General features: G+C 38.4%; 1 protein-coding gene across 1 annotated transcript; it reads right to left on the bottom strand.

Annotated features, from left to right (window-relative positions):
- Window positions 1-480: 480 nt before the first annotated feature.
- On the bottom strand, window positions 481-10,484 carry strap (serine/threonine kinase receptor associated protein). The gene is made up of 10 exons (XM_053508140.1): window positions 10,275-10,484; window positions 9,907-10,066; window positions 8,513-8,648; window positions 6,571-6,652; window positions 4,042-4,114; window positions 3,859-3,958; window positions 3,636-3,773; window positions 3,388-3,524; window positions 3,102-3,251; window positions 481-1,291 (listed from the first exon to the last, which is right to left on the bottom strand). Exons 2-10 carry the CDS (start codon window positions 10,016-10,018, stop codon window positions 1,230-1,232), a joined length of 990 nt encoding a protein of 329 aa, XP_053364115.1. The 5' UTR covers window positions 10,019-10,066; window positions 10,275-10,484; the 3' UTR covers window positions 481-1,229.
- Between the last annotated feature and the right edge of the window lie 5,758 nt (window positions 10,485-16,242).

Below are 16,242 nucleotides of genomic sequence, written 5' to 3' on the forward strand. Positions count from 1 at the left end.
ACTGCATTAACTGCATAATACTGTGTATGACTTTGTATGTGAAAAATAAAATTTAGGGGGAAATTACTTTTTCACCCAGGGCCAGGGACATTTGGACAGCTTTTTCCCTTTAATAATAAAAAACAGTTAAAAGCTGTATTTTGTATATATTTAGATTATCTTTGTGTAATATTAAAATTGGTTTGATGATCTCAAACATTTAAGTGTGAAAAACATGCAAATATATATATATATATAGGGGCTAATACTTTTTCACAATAATCTATCCATCCATCTATCAATGTGTCAAAAGCTTGAATGTAAAATAGCAACAGAAATAAAGCATGTTTTTTTTTTTAATAATGAACAAAAATGATGTAAGAGGAATAAAACACCAGGATCTCCTATGATAATAAAAACTTTTACCACTGTCACTTTATCACTGATTATTTTCCCATCAGTGCTTTATGTCCCCCTTGAGACAGATATGAAAAGAAGCACGTCGACACATTTTCTAAACGGTTTCTCATTAACTCTTTATTGAGCACACATTACAGCTGTCACGTTGTAAAGGGAAAAAAAACAAAACAAAAAACAAACAAAAAAAAAAAAACAGTTAAGAACTTAAGTCACTTTTTTTTTTCTTTTAAAGTCAGGTTTACGTTTCAAATAACACCCAAGCACTGACGTTGTCACCGGGCGATTATAATACACCAAGTCACCACTGTGGATTACATCAGACGTAACACTTGTTCCTCAGGATCACCTTCACTGAGACCAATAAACTCAATAGAAACACTGTGCATCCCCTTTTTTTGTTTGTTTGATTAAAAGCACACATTTTACAAATTCTTGGAAAAACAAAAACAAAAGAAGGTTAGGATAATGAAAGGAAAATGTGTGTGTGTGTGTGTGTGTGTGTGAGATGGCAGCGCGTTGGAGGAGCCGGATGATGTTGAACAGCATCAGAGAGAGAGCAGGCAGCTGGGAGTCAGAACGTGAGCACCCCCAGCTCTACTACTGCCTCCTGGTGCGTGGTGTGGGTGGTGTAGCGTGACGCGCCGCCGGGTTCCCCCTCCCCCCTCCTCCGCGGGCCATTTGTTGTTGGTTTTTTTCTTTCTTTAGATTTCCCGTTTCCTGGGTGATGGAGATTGAGGTGGCACAGCACTCTGCAGGGGATCTGATCTGGGCCTGTCCTGGACCGCTCCTCTCTTCTCCTCGCCGCTCGCTCTTCATGCCGTCTCCGTACCTCAGGCCTTGATCTCAGCCGGAGGGCAGTACAGAGCGTCCGAGTTCTCTGAGGACAGCTCCTCTGTCGGACACGGGCGCAAGAGATTTTAGATTAGAGAGACATGACGTGAGCGAAAATATCCCATTACAATATCCAGGCATTTCTACGGTATGCGATACAAAGTTTAGCCCTCTCCTTCCAGGTGTTAATAATGTGCGTGTTAGACACTACTTAACCCGAGTTTGATTAGTGCAGGCTAATAAAACAACATTTTGAAATAACTCTCCTTTTTATGGTGATAGTGTGCACATCTATATATAAAATTTACACAAAATATAAAAACATACTGATCTCTATAACCACTGACGAGATAGCAGGGTCAGTTCTGGAGATATTTGAGTACTTTAAGGGTGACACACCACCAGGGGGCGCCATGGATAAAAAAAAAAATATAGAAATATGGAATCTTTTTTTGTTCTTCCTAAATTCACTTAAGTTATTCAGTTCATTCAGTTATTTTCTTTTTAATAAAAATCACCTGTTCCACAATTATTGGCACCCCAACAATTCCGATCACAATTCAAATCTATTTTATTATCCTATATAAATTTTTCACAAAAAGCGCATTTTAAGACCTTTACAGAGGTCAGAGGTCATTTTTTATAAACGAATCACATTCTTTGAATTGCTGCGTCATCCCTAGCAACGGGGTCGACCACGCCTCCTCACTACGGTTTTTGTTGTTGCCTTCCTCAAAGTTGAGACGTTTCCCAAATTACTTTAAGTTTAGGACTCTCAGCTAGGACTTTTTAGGCTGTGATAGGAGCTCTCTGAGAGAATTCTAAAAAGCTCTAATATGGGCCCTGGAGAACGGCATCATGAACTCTTTGAAATACCAGGACATTTTAAATCTCAACCTCATGGTCTCTGTCAGACAGCTGAAGATGGCTCGTCATTGGGTCTTTCAGCAGGATAATCACCTAAAGCGTGTGGTGAAATCTACACATACATGGTTCAGCAGACTTAAAAATCAAGCTCCTCTCAGTCCTCAGACCTCAACCCAACTGAAAACCAGTGGGGTGAGCTGGAGAGGAGAGAGCATGAGAGAGGACCCAGGACTATCTGGATGATCTAGAAAGACTATGCGAAGAGGAATGGTCGAAGATCCCTTGATCTGTATTCTCCAAACTTGTGAAATGTTATAGGAGGAGATTAAGTGTTGTGTTGTACAAAGTTTTAACACCAGGGGTACCAATAATTGTGGCACACATGATTTCATAATAAAAAATATTATATTTCTTAATGTGGGATTTTCTTCCAATGCATAATCGTACTTAAAGGTTGAATTTCTCTTTTCTTGAGTTGTGGTTCTAGATTGTTTAAATAAAAATTTATTAGAAGCTAAAAAACACATCTTAACCAGGGGTGCCAATAATTGTGGAGGGCGCTGTGTTCTGTGCATATATACACAAACACACACACACATCTATATACATACATATAAAAAAAAGAAGGTTTACACATATTAGGATGTTACTCGGTGCCACCTTGTGGTGTGGAAAGAATAGAAACGTCAGAGTCGTGAAGAAGTGATAAAAAAACATTTGTTATTTTTTTTTGAGGTGAAAAAGAAAAAGTAAAAGTGCAAAAACATATCAAATCAAAAGGTAAAAAAGTACTGCTAATCATTTCTTTTTTCTTCTTCGCTTCTTTTGCTAACTAAAACACAAAATGTTTGTGGCTTGTTTTCTTGCTTACTAATAACCTTCTAGAGTCAAAATGACATGTGAAGCCGCTAGCTTGGTGTGTTTTTTTCTCTCTTGTTTTTGAGATATTCCGGTGTGAGACCCGGGTGAGAGACATTACTACGGTGTGTGTGAAATGGACTCACCGGGCAGCACACACTTCCACAGTCCGTAGGTTTTCCCTACAGCGGTCTGCCACAGGCGCAGCGTCCCGTCCTCAGAGCCGCTGGCGTACAGCTCTCCGTCAGGACTGAAGCGCACACAGTGCACAGGCCCGAAGTGACCCTTATACGACTCTGTGACGAGAGAAAAATCAAGCTTTATTGAACCACCAACCTTCTGATAATGAATCAACCGTTTGATCCAGCACTGCCACTAAACATCTCCCAAGACGCTAAAGGAAGTAAACATTTTCCTACAAGATCTTTTTACCCATTTCCTCTTTGGTGGTGTAGTCGTATTTGTAGAGTTTGAAGTCGTCTCCTCCTGCCACGAAGAAGTCTTTGTCGGGATGCAGGGAGGCGGAGTGAATGGAGGCCGGAGCGTCCACCGTCTTGATCAGTTCCAAACTGCGGACAAGTAGGGAAAAGATATGGTGGAACGTAACGATATGATCATCCGCCATGTTTAGGACTTGTTTATTAAAACAAGAGGAAGGAGAATTTGTCGCTTGTATTTACGAGTGAGCGTTGTAGAAGGCGATGGTCCTCCCGTAGGTGATGACGAGGATCTCTCCGTCGGGGACGTACTCCATGCTGCCCACGGACGCCTCGAACGACAGCGTCTTCACCAACTCTCCCGTGGCCCTGTCCCACAGCCTAAACGAGAAAAAAAGAACATCTCCATCACTCGCTCCGATATAGACTCTGAACACGTGCAGACGTGACGGACGTGAGAGATTACCGTATGGTTTTATCATCTGCGGCTGAGAGGATCTGCTGGTCGTCGTTACACCACAGCGCCTTCTTGATGGCGGAGGTGTGGCCCGAGATCTCCTGCGGCTCTACACAAACACAAACGCAGAACATCTTCACATCTCTCTCTCTCTGTGTGTGTATTAGAAATCTGCCTGGTTATTGTCCATACCTGCTTCGGGCTTGTTGAGGTCATAAATACGCAGCACTTTATCATTTCCTCCGGTCAAAAGGCAGTTACTGTCCTGTTCACATATAAAAAAAAACACACAGGTTTACAATCATGTGACTATACAGAAACGTTCGCTGTTCCAGTTTGCATCAATCACACAGGAGGAGATTTCCTCAAGCTTTACACCTGGTTAAACTCCACTTGAGGATGAGAAATCACATCACCACACAGGATTGTTATTGTTATTAATACTTGTATAAAACCAGTGCTGTTAGAGGACCGCTGTTCATCACTGTAAACAAAAACAAATGCAAATACAGAATTTGAATGCCTTCCTGGTTAGAAAGACTTTACGAGGACGGAGGGACGTAGGAAAGTTTCACACTTTCATCTGTCATGTCACAGGGAAAAAATAAATAAATAAATATAGCAAGGGAAAAAACAAACACCACCAAAAATTTTTTTTTGACCTTAGACATTTTATACTTTCACTTACACACTGAAAATAGTGTATATTATTGTAAATACTGGTATCTGGTGCACTGCAGTGTATATTTTCCGTACAATACACGTGAGCTACTTCTGGGATTTGTTTGCGTCAATGAATGTTTGTACCTGCGTTTTCACACTGATTAGTACTGTGCCCAGGAACGGTTCCCTCCCCACTTCCCAATATTATAGTGAACAAGTTCTGTTTCAGGAGCTCGTTCGCAAGTCGGATTCGTTTGCAAGTCTGACAGATAGGACTAAAACGATTCCTCGAGTAATTCGATTACAAAAAATTATCGAGGCAAAATATTCTGCCTCAAAGCTTCTTTTAAGTTTGTTTGTTTGGATTTATTGCCATATCAGCTTCTCAGGCTATTTCATGGCAAGATTCACATCAAATATTAAGCTGATTTATTATGTTATGAAAATGTAAGCGGTTAAGAGAGTAGTGAGAAAGTTAAAAGGATATAATAATAATAGATCACATAATAACATGGTCTTGGTCAGAAGAACAAGGTTTTACATTTGGTTCTTTGTGTGTACTTTAGACAGAAATTGTAAGAGTTTTTCTGGTTTTGCCTTGCAGAATATGTTTTTTAAATCTTGTTCCGGTAGAAATACTTTTCTTACTTCTTTTAAGTAATTTTAAAAGCTTGCGTTATGTTTTTTGCACTTTTGCAATTATTTGTTTGGCGTGACACAGTGTGCTTCCGGATGCTAGCCGACACTAAACACTGACGAAGAAGAAGCGCTAACGTCACCCACAAAGCGAAGGAGACACAAACAGTTAGCTGTGTATTGATCCGAGGGAGCGTTCTGTTGTGGGCTGCAAAATGGAAAGGGGCGATAAAAACGAAAACACCAGAAATTGTCAGTTAAGGTTTATGCTTCAGCTGTAGATTTTGAAACTTTTAGTTCTGTAAATTAAGTTGCACAACTTTTTTTGATACTTAAAGTCATTTGAAATACCTTTAGTGTTTGCATTTGAGAAAAGACTTTAAAATAATGTATTGCACTGTAATGCACTTAATTCATCTCAGTCAACTTTAAGCTATTTCTTGTATTGTGAATAACGATGTTTATTTTTAAAACAATGCTGTATGTATTTAAACAAAAGAGTTTTTTGAAAAAGAAAATCAATTAATCTTTGTTTCTCTTATATATATTTTACAATGCAGTTTATCCGAATTCCTTGATGAATCGATTACATTTTTGGTAGAATACTCGATTACTAAGATATTCGATAGCTACAGCTCTACTGACTGAGTTTTACACCCTATTGACACGAATACACAACAGAAAGCCGGTGATGCAGCAGGCTCAGGTGACCTCGTTTAAAGAGGAAGCCAGGAAGATGTGTCCACTTCCATGTTCTGGTACGACTGTCCTCCCTATGAGATTCGATCCGTGCCCGAGTACGCCATATCCTTCACCTCTTCCAGCGGACTCGGGCACGGTTCCCTAGTGCGAACAATTGTGTTCACACTACCCCCTTTTTTTTACCGAGGCGATTCCAGAGCTAGTTCGGAGACGGTGGGAAATTTTGAACCAGTGCTTTGTGGTTAGACACCAGCCATCAGAAAGAAAAAACGATTCCAAAGGGCGGCACCGACATCTGGGCTGGCCCAGGACAAAGAACCTCTTACATCAGGGACTCGACGTGCAGCTTAAATGCTATTTTATTAATGATGAAGCCGGGAGAACTGCTCACAAAGCCGTTGTTGAACAAAAGGTCATTGTTCTCATTGTGCTCACTGCTACTATTTCTTTTGCCTCATTGATGGCGCCAACATCGATGGGAAAGTAGAGACGTGAACAGTGATGTAATGATGTTGCTTTATTGGAAAAACAAAGCCAGGTTTCCGGAGGTTTGCTACTGAATCGGCTCTGAACGGGCATTTGCACTGGACATTCGCACCAGACATGAGCTGGCACGGGGTGTTTTCACCTGGTTGAAGGAAAAGCGGCTCCTGATAAAAACAAACTTTAAATTAAATTTCTCCTATAAAATCACATGTCCCGGCTCTGACGTGTTCTCACCTGCGTGAAGTTAACAGATTTGACGATGTGCTTGTGGGCCAGGGTAAGGACCTCGTCTCCCGTGACCGCGTCCCACACCTTTCTGCAAACATACAGAAAAAAAAAAACACTCTTAGAACCAATAACCCTGATAATGATGCGTTTCACTCACAGACCTGTGTGACGACTAAATCATTTAAACTTATCTGATTTGATTAGTCAAATCAGTTCGAGATTCAGGACCGCGTCACACTTAAGTGAACTTCTGTCTAAAACTGAAATTCCTGAACAGAAAAATATGCGACACATTCATTCTCATGAATACTCCTGTTTTAAAAGACCATCATTTCTTCTGCATTCCTGTACATTACTGCCACCTAGTGAGGAGGAGACGATCGTCAGGATTTTTTTCCTTTTCTCTAATGAGATAGCTCTGGGTTTTTTTTTTTATGAACAGTACATGAACTCAAACAGCAAGGAAACTATAAACAGAAAACAGAACAAAAACAATAACAGTCATGGGCAAGATTGTCAATTTGAGTTTCTTAATGTCTGAAACGGTTTAAATGAATTTTTTCGCTAATTCACAGATTCAGGCCCGATTTATTGAGGCTTAATGAACAACTAAATGTTTCATGCGAGTGTTTGGTATTAATTCTTTGAGACTGTGCGTATCCTACTCATGTTTATAGAATTTCACTTGTTTAAAATAAAATTACAGCATTTAGCAGGTGATTTGATCTGCACCGACTTCTAGAAGCGCTTCGGAGTTTCGATCAAAAACCACAAGCTCATTCTACTGCACTGGGGCGGAGAGGATGCACCAAAAAACAAAACAAAAACAACAACACGGCAAATAAACAAAGTACTTAACTAAGACGAATCAAACTAATCATTCATCCCATCAGAGCTTGTCCGCCAGTGTACAGATCTACACGCCCTCTCGCTCCTTTTCATTAAGGCTCCTTGTCACACCCCCTGTCCCCCATCCCCCCCTACAGCCCTTAGCTCCTCGTCTCCATTTTCGGGGAGAGAATTTCACCTGCAACATCGATTCTCCAACCGAATTAAAATCTCGACTTAAGACCTATTAATTCAGAAGCGCTTATCCTACATGATGTAAGGCTGAATCATCATTTGTTTTTAAATGTACTAAATCATGATGTTTCACTTTGTATTGTTTTAATATTACTCACTACTCGGCGTTATCTTTGTTATCTTGCTTAATCTTTAGGTTTGTAAGAATTTTAAATATTGAAATTATTTTCTTGGTGTAGAAACCATGATTGCTCATTTAATGTCCCGGCTCCCTGCGCACTTTACCTTTTATGGTGTTTTGTGGGCGTCAGCAACATGCACATGAGCTTCACTTTATGGCTACATGAGCCAGCATGAGAGTACGTTTAAATTTATTAAAAGGTTACTACAATCAGACCTGATGTCTGTGAACAACAAAAAAAAAAAAACCACTATTAATCCATTCTGCCCCGGGACACGTCCTGACAGATAAGGAACAAAACCTTATAACGGAAAAAAATGTGAGACAAGCTTAGAGTTTTGTTAAAAAAAGAAAGTCACGTCCGGTGCCAGAGGAGTTCTGATGGCGAGTCTGAGCAACAACGATGTAAAAATAAGTGCATGCTGATAGCTGCGTCCTCATAAGTTTAAACATACTTCATCTGTCTGTTTTCACATCAATAAATTACCCACAATGCCACAGTGCAGCAGGATTAACCCCTCGCCTCATCTCCAAGTTAAAAATGAGTGATGCAGCGAAGCTTTAGTACTTAACCTTCAGCTTTTTACGTTAAGATAGCCGTCATCTTGTATCTCGCTAACTAACTGGGAAAAACATACTCGTTGCATTGCATTCTGGGACATCGTCACGACATCTGATAAAAACACCCGAAACAAACAAACACTTGTTGCAGTGACATTTTTGAAGTGTGGCGTTTTTCCTTACGCAGTAAAATCCGCAGCCGCCGTGGCCGCCTTCGTGGCTTCTTTATTTAAGGTGGCGCCCCAAACAGCACCTTTGTGACCCAGGAACGTCCCGATCCAGTCCCCTGTGTCCCCCTGGCGCAGCATCGGTTTGCCATCTGCGAGGGAGGAAAGAACAGAGACAGGATGTTAACGTCATGGTTACTTGATATATTGTGCTTTTGTAAGTATCACGATTAAAAAAAAATTACATTCAAATTGTTTTTGTGACAACTTCATACCTTAACTTTTTTTAAAAATTTTTAACAAATTCTTTTGAAAAGTTTTATACCTTAAGCTTTGTTCACAACTGAATTAAACATGAGTAATTAAATGTATCCCGTTCCTTATAACATCTGTTTTCTCACTGAAAGACCAAGCGTTTAACATTTTACTTCAAAAAAAAAAAAAAAAAAAAAAAGGTACATTGCTCCTGAGCAGCGCGTATCTATCGCGTCATCTGCAGCTGCGTTTTTAAAATGTAATATTTTAGTTAAGAAGCGATTCTGGAGTAAATGTGGCGATACATGATGCGTAACTGAAACTTTTTGAAGTATGTAAAGTAAGTAAACTTTTTCCTGAAGTATGTATACATTTTTTGGCTGACTATATATTTTTCTTCTTCAATTTTGTTCCAATTTGTTTTAAACTTTGTAAACAAGTCGCTCCTTCCACACGGGACGCTGTGCTGCCGGCTAACGTGTGAATAGCTACGAGTGCACCACCTGCAGGATTACAGAGGAACTGCGCCTAAGATTTTACCTTCTTAGATGAATAACAATAATAATAACAGTAATACGTTTATTTTAAAGTCAGTGTGGAGTTGTGTGTCAGTGTGAATCGCCACACAAAACAATCCCGTTAAATCACAAAATCCATTTTGTTTTTCCTCGTGTTAATTAGTAAATCTTGTAGTAACCTATGCTACGTCCGCACTACTGTTTGGGTTAAAACAAAACGAAAAACAAACATCCTCGTAATGTGATGTAATATAAAAACAAGTTTAAACCAGATGTTAATTTCAGCGTGAACTAAAGCAGACGATGCGACGACTTGCTTGTCCGAATGCTGACGTTTATTTATGGTTTTCTTTTGTTATTGTTTTTTAAGACGTGTTCTGCGTCATGAAAACGTGACATGCTTCTCGTCTATTGTTTTTCCCCATCACAGCCATCACACATCAAGTTAGTGTGTCTAAACCTGGACACTGGCGTTCCACAGGGCTGTGTGCTGGGTCCGCTACATTTCGTTGTTGAGTTCCCTGGACCATGCGATGACAGTAAAGATGACCCCTTCCTATTCTGTCCCTGAGACATTAGACAGGACTGCACTTGATGCTGAGTGACTCTGAGGAGACTCCTGGAGACTCACACCCACCTTTACACGCACTGATCAGGAAGTATCCATAAGGTGTGATCCCACTGAAGGCCAGGTCCACGACCGGCCTGGTGTGACCCGAGCACGTGAGAGGAGTCTGTCTCATAGCCATGTCTCCAACCGGAAGCTTGGATACAAACCGGAAGTGAAGAATATTAACCTGATAAAGACACCACCAACAGATTATTATTAGTTTTATAAATCATTAGACATATTAAAACATATTTTCAAAAAGAGAGTTGTCTCTCTTCCCTTTATAGTGAATATTTAGACATATATATATGAACTATAACCCATAAACCCGAGGAAATCCTGCGGATCAGCCACGTTAGCATAACACTCAGGCTAGTTAGCATTAGCTTATTAACCTGTGCACGCGGACAGCACGCCGATAGTTTTCTCCAGGCAGGAACAGGGCTGTTAAGATGGACTCCGTGACGCGGAAAGCTCGCTGAAGAGCCGCGCACTCACCCCAGTGCAAAGTGCTGTGCCACCGGCTACAGGTACACCGGAACAGCGCTGCTCACTGAACTCCACACGGGGGGAAAAGCGCTAATGCTAACCGCTATTTCTCATATAGTCGCTAGAGGGCGCAGGAGCCAGCACTGATTTGCTTATTCATTGCACAGTTTTTTATTTATTTATAATAAACATCTTACTTATTAAAATAGTATGGTATATATTTTGTACCATATTTTTTGTATAAACATGTATGTAATGACTGTAAGGTTTAACACTATTTAAATATTTACGAACAACAATAAAACAACAACGAAGAACCCGGAAGTGTTTAAGTGGGCGGAACAAACCATTCTAATCAGTGATTGGTCATCGGAAACAATGCTGATCAGTGATTGGTCAATTCGAAGACCATTGCCACAGTGATTTTTTTCATTGTCCTTACAACCGTAGATTCTGTCAAAACAATATAATTTGTCAGCTCATATATAATAATATATTATCGAAATTGTGTTAAGCATTTTTAAGGTAAAATAAAATATCTAAAATTTATATAAAATCTGCCAAAAAAACAAGATCCCGAAATTGCAGGCTGTGTTCCAAACCGCAGTGTATTTTTCTGACCAAGTGCTCTTACACTGGGCTTGGTACGACGCAACGTGTGTATATATTGTAACCAAAAAATTAACGATATAATATCATATTTCCTGTATGGAAAATGTAGTGATAATACATTTTAACACTATTTAAATATTTACGAAACGAATAACCAGGAAGTGTTTGAGTGGGCGGGACAAACACTTCGAATCAGTGATTGGTCATCGGTAGCAATGCGGATCAGTGATTGGTCGATTCGAAGACCGTATTTTTATTATAATTATTATTATTATTATATCTGTTTATAACTATATATACTCTATATATGTAAAATAACTGCATAACAATAATATCTGATTAAACATCAAATAATATCTCTAAAATAGGTCGAAAACCTGCCACCAACAAGTTGCTAAACGAAATTACAGGCTGTGTTTCAAACCGCAGTGATTCTTCTATAGAAGTGCACTTGCACTGGGTATCAAATAATTTTTAATACGTACTGTATAACCAACAAGTTTACTTTAAGGTGTTTAGATTTGTTTATATGCAGTGTATTATTACAAAGAAATACTTTTTTAATTAAAAATATTTTATGTATTTATTTAGGAAAATTACTAAAGTAGCTCAAGCTACACAATACACAGGAATACACAAATACAAAATGTGTCACATAATTCTGATTTGTTTGATATGTTATAGCAGCTAAATAACAAAACAGGTCAGAGTTTCTTATTTTGTTTAATGCAAAGTAAAATATGGTTGCAAAGCAGCGATGATCGGGCCCAAGCACCTGTTCCATCGCTGCACAGGATACACAGCAAATAGTCCGTGGGCACAGTGGGCAAATACATTTAAAGGGGAAATATCAATACCATTACGACACCATATTAATCTATATAATTATATATAACTTAGGAGGATTATATCAAAAATCTATTGGGTGCGTTGGGCAAACAACCCAAAATAACTGACTTGCTGTTTTGTTGAGCCCATGACAAACAGTGTGGAAGTTGTACAGCTCAATGAGATTTAAATGTGTACAAGGGTTTATATCCATACATGCAAGTGTGTATGAGCTATGCAGAAAAAGCTCCTGTGAAGGCCCTGTGACATCCCTAGGGCCCAGCCGCTCAGGCATCCCAATGGCAGCCGATTTTAACTCCAGATATTAAGATCTCCAAAAAGCTCCATATGATGAAAAAGAATTATATATTTTTTAAAGAACAAGATGGCCCTTTACACACTATGATGTCATAGTGCTTGGACCCTAATAATTCCTAATAATAAACTATGTGAGCACACAAGAAAGTCTGTCCATAAACAAGTAGGATACACCTTACATTAATTAATTGTTTCATAAACAAACATAATGATTCATTCGTTATCAGTAAAAAACTTTATCTGTAAAAAGGTGAAGGAGGATGTGGAGCTGGTTCCTGGAGCAAAGCCTGAGTACACGTCTGAAACAGGACACAAAGAAAGAAAAGAAAGAGAACCTCTAGATATATAGCAGATTTGTATTAGCTACCTATCTGGAAATTCTCACTTGCAGGAAAAGCACATTTTGCCTTCACAAGTAGATCAGTAAGACATACTAGCCATGACTAAGTGCTTTTTAATTTTTTGTTGTTTTATTGTGCAGGTACCACAAATAAGAAACAGGAACATGTTTTAAAATACAATAAATTAATAAAATTAAAACAATAGTGAGAGTGCTAATGAAATAAATATGTTTCATTACAATTGAAGTGCATAGTGTCGAGGTACAAATGCTTAACAGGCTTTTTTATGTTTGTTCTAATCTGTTTGTTGCATACCCATTTGTTTGAATTTGCTGTTTCAATTTAAAAAATGATGAAGAATTATAAACTGTGAAAACAAACAGTACATTTTTAACAGTAAATACAAACTCTAAGTCAACATATCACATAGACCTGATGAAGGCCTTCACTTAGATCATTAGAAAATGGGTGAGTACACACAGTGAACAGCTGTTCAAAGAAATGAATAGCTATTAGGCTATAGATGCCTTTTTATGTTTTCTGTTCTGGCTCCCAGGTGGTGGAATGTAACACCTCTTTACAGGGCCTGGGGATGTGATTGGAATGGTCCTTCCACCATCACTCATCCTCCTTCATACGTACACTACTTCATAACATACTCACTGTTGCCAGTCATATTTATTATCAGCATTATTTTATATTTATAGTCATATTTATTTTCTCAAAGGGAAATCGTATCGTTACAGCAGCCAGTTCACACATTATACTGGACCATAAGTAAGAATTGCAGTGAGGAAAAGGTAAAGTAAAAAAAAAAAGACATAACTGTTTATAATCAAGGTGCTATAATGAGGTAAAAATTGTGTCAAATAATATAAATTCTATGTACACTATAGTGATGTCAGAGAAGGAGATCCCTCCCCTGGCACAGAGCGATTTATTGTAAAGTCTAACAGCAGTTGGTAGAAAAGACTTCCTGTAGTGTTCTCTGTCACAGCAGAGCTGAAGCGTTCTCTTACTGAAAGTGCCCCGTGGTTTGCCAGTATGTTGTGGAGGGGGTGTGAGGTGTTCTCCATGATGGTTAACAGTTTAAATATATAATGTGCAAACAAGCGCAACAACACGACACAATGCAATACTCTGTGATAATGAGTCGGGGTGGTGCAAATAAACTGTTCATTAACGACAGATGAAAACCAATAAACATATCTTGTTTTATACATACAGTGTATATATACACACACAGAGTCAGCCAAAAAAATGCATACACACTTAAGCAGTTTTTATATATTATACACTTTTTATAATAAGTTATTTCTGTCGTAGTATGGTTGTCTTACATACTACAACGTTTTTATTATTTATTTGACTACACTGTACTTGATTAACAATCAATAATTGCAACTACATGTTTATGGAACAGAAAGACAGGAAAAGCCTGGGCAGGTTTGACTGATAAAGAAGGTCAGCTCAGTTCTGGGGATTCCCCTGGACCATGTACAGAAAGGAGGAAGCTAAGCTAAGCTATCTTCATCGCCGGAGAATGTCTCTCACCCTCTGTATGAAACAGTTACATCTCTGAGCAGCTCCTTCAGTGACAGAGTGTTACTTCCTAAGTTTCTGAACGAGCGACATCGAAGGTCTTCTCTCCCTGCTGCTATTAGACTGTACAATAAGAGTTGTATACTCTTATATAACGTTACAATATCTTACATTTTTGTGCAATAGCAACTGTGCAATAATATAATTTGAAACTGTGTAAAATGTAACTATTGTATTGTCTTACTTTTTCTTCTGTATTCATACACTGTACTGTCTCTACTTTCTATTTGCACGTTGTTCTTTGCTGCTGTAACAATAAAATCTCCCCACTGTGGGGCAAATAAAAGGATATCTTATCTTATCTTTTTTTATCTTATGGTCTATTATGTTACTATCCTTGCTACACGACACAATGCAATACTCTGTGATAATGAGTTGAGGTAGTGCAAGTAAATTGTCCGTGAGATGGTAGATGAAAAACAGTAAACAGTTCTTGTTGACAGCAAGCATTTAGTCTATATATATTCAAGATTCAAAGGTGCATTATTGGCATGACAAATATGACCATCTGTATTTCCAAAGCTTGAAAAGGTACAAGAAAATAACAGTACAACAGGAGTAGATAGTAAAAAACACACAAAAAAAGTAGATAGTAACAAAAACAAAAAAAACAGAATAGCATAGAAAGAGTAATAATAAATAAATGTATATAAAACAAAAAAGTAAAGAGACATTTAGTCTAAGATAAAGTGACGTGTGATCTCTCTCATATATGCAAATAACAGGAGTGTACAGTACATTAGGTTTTTATTTGTTTTCATCTGAAAACTGGTCTGTCTTGTACTATATATGATTTTTTCTTTACAGACCTGCATATATTTTATGTACAGCAAATATATATTCTTTTTGTCTTGGTTATTTCTGTTGTCTTGGTATAGTATGGTTGTCTTCCAGGTTTTTTTTTTATTTTTTTATTGACCACACTGTACAAGATGTAATGATTAACAACCTGTAATTGCATCTACATGTTTATGATCTATTATGTTACTATCCTTGCTACTGGATGTTAGAAATGTCCCTCTGGATCAATGAAGTATCTATCTACAGTACATTCTATATTATAGAATATATATCTTAGATTAGATTCAACATTTCTGTCATTGTGCAAAGTACATGTACAGAGCCAATGAAATACACTAAGTGGCCTATTTACAACAAATATATACTGTACAATGTGTTATACAAACAGAATATACATGTGGTAATAAAGTTATGGTGTATATTGTGTTATAGTAATGTACATTATAACTGGGCAACATTGTGCAGTTAATGTGCTCTAGTAAACAGAAGCTGCATTAGGTAATAAAGATGTGGAATATATAAATAATGGTGTACAGTACAGTATAAGACCAAATCTTTCTGAATTAATGCATAAATATAAGAGGTTTGTTTCAGACCTAAATCATAGCACGTCTACAAATTTTGGCTTAATTCCAGTAATGAAAATATTACAATGCAGCTAAGGACATATTATAATAAACAGAATGAGTTCCTTTTTTAGTCCGAATCAGTTGTTTTTTTGTCATGTGACTCCCATAGACGCTATGCAGTGCAGTACACAGGAAACATAATTGAGCGGTTCTTCTTATCAGTCTTCTAGTCTGAGTAGATTTGAATCTACTGCCCTGCATAGGGTCTATGGGAGTCTAGTGATGGGTCGTTCATGAACGATTCGTTCTTTTTAAACGAGTCTTTAACATGACTCAGATGAACGAGTCGTCTCGGAGAGTGATTCGTTCATTTTCTATTGGGCTTGCATGCGCAAAGCATCGCAAAACCTTCGGATGTTATATACAGAAAACAGTATTGAACGATTCTCAGCAATGAGTCAAGTCTCGCGTCATTCGTTCTTTTGACCTGTGACTCCCATAGACGCTTTGCGGTGCAGTACACAGAAAACAGTATTGGACGATTGTGCTAGTGAGTCTTCAAGTCTCGAGTCATTCGTTCTTTTGACACGTGACTCTCATAGACGCTTTGCGGTGCAGTACACAGAAAACAGTATTGGACGATTGTGCTAGTGAGTCTTCAAGTCTCGAGTTATTTGTTCTTTTGACCCGTGACTCTCAGAGATGCTATGTGGTGCAGTACACAGAAAACAGTATTGGACGATTGTGATAGTGAGTCTTCAAGTCTCGAGTCATTCGTTCTTTTGACCCGTGACTCCCATAGA

The sequence above is a fragment of the Clarias gariepinus genome, chromosome 12, assembly GCF_024256425.1.
Source record: "Clarias gariepinus isolate MV-2021 ecotype Netherlands chromosome 12, CGAR_prim_01v2, whole genome shotgun sequence".
NCBI lineage: Eukaryota > Metazoa > Chordata > Actinopteri > Siluriformes > Clariidae > Clarias > Clarias gariepinus.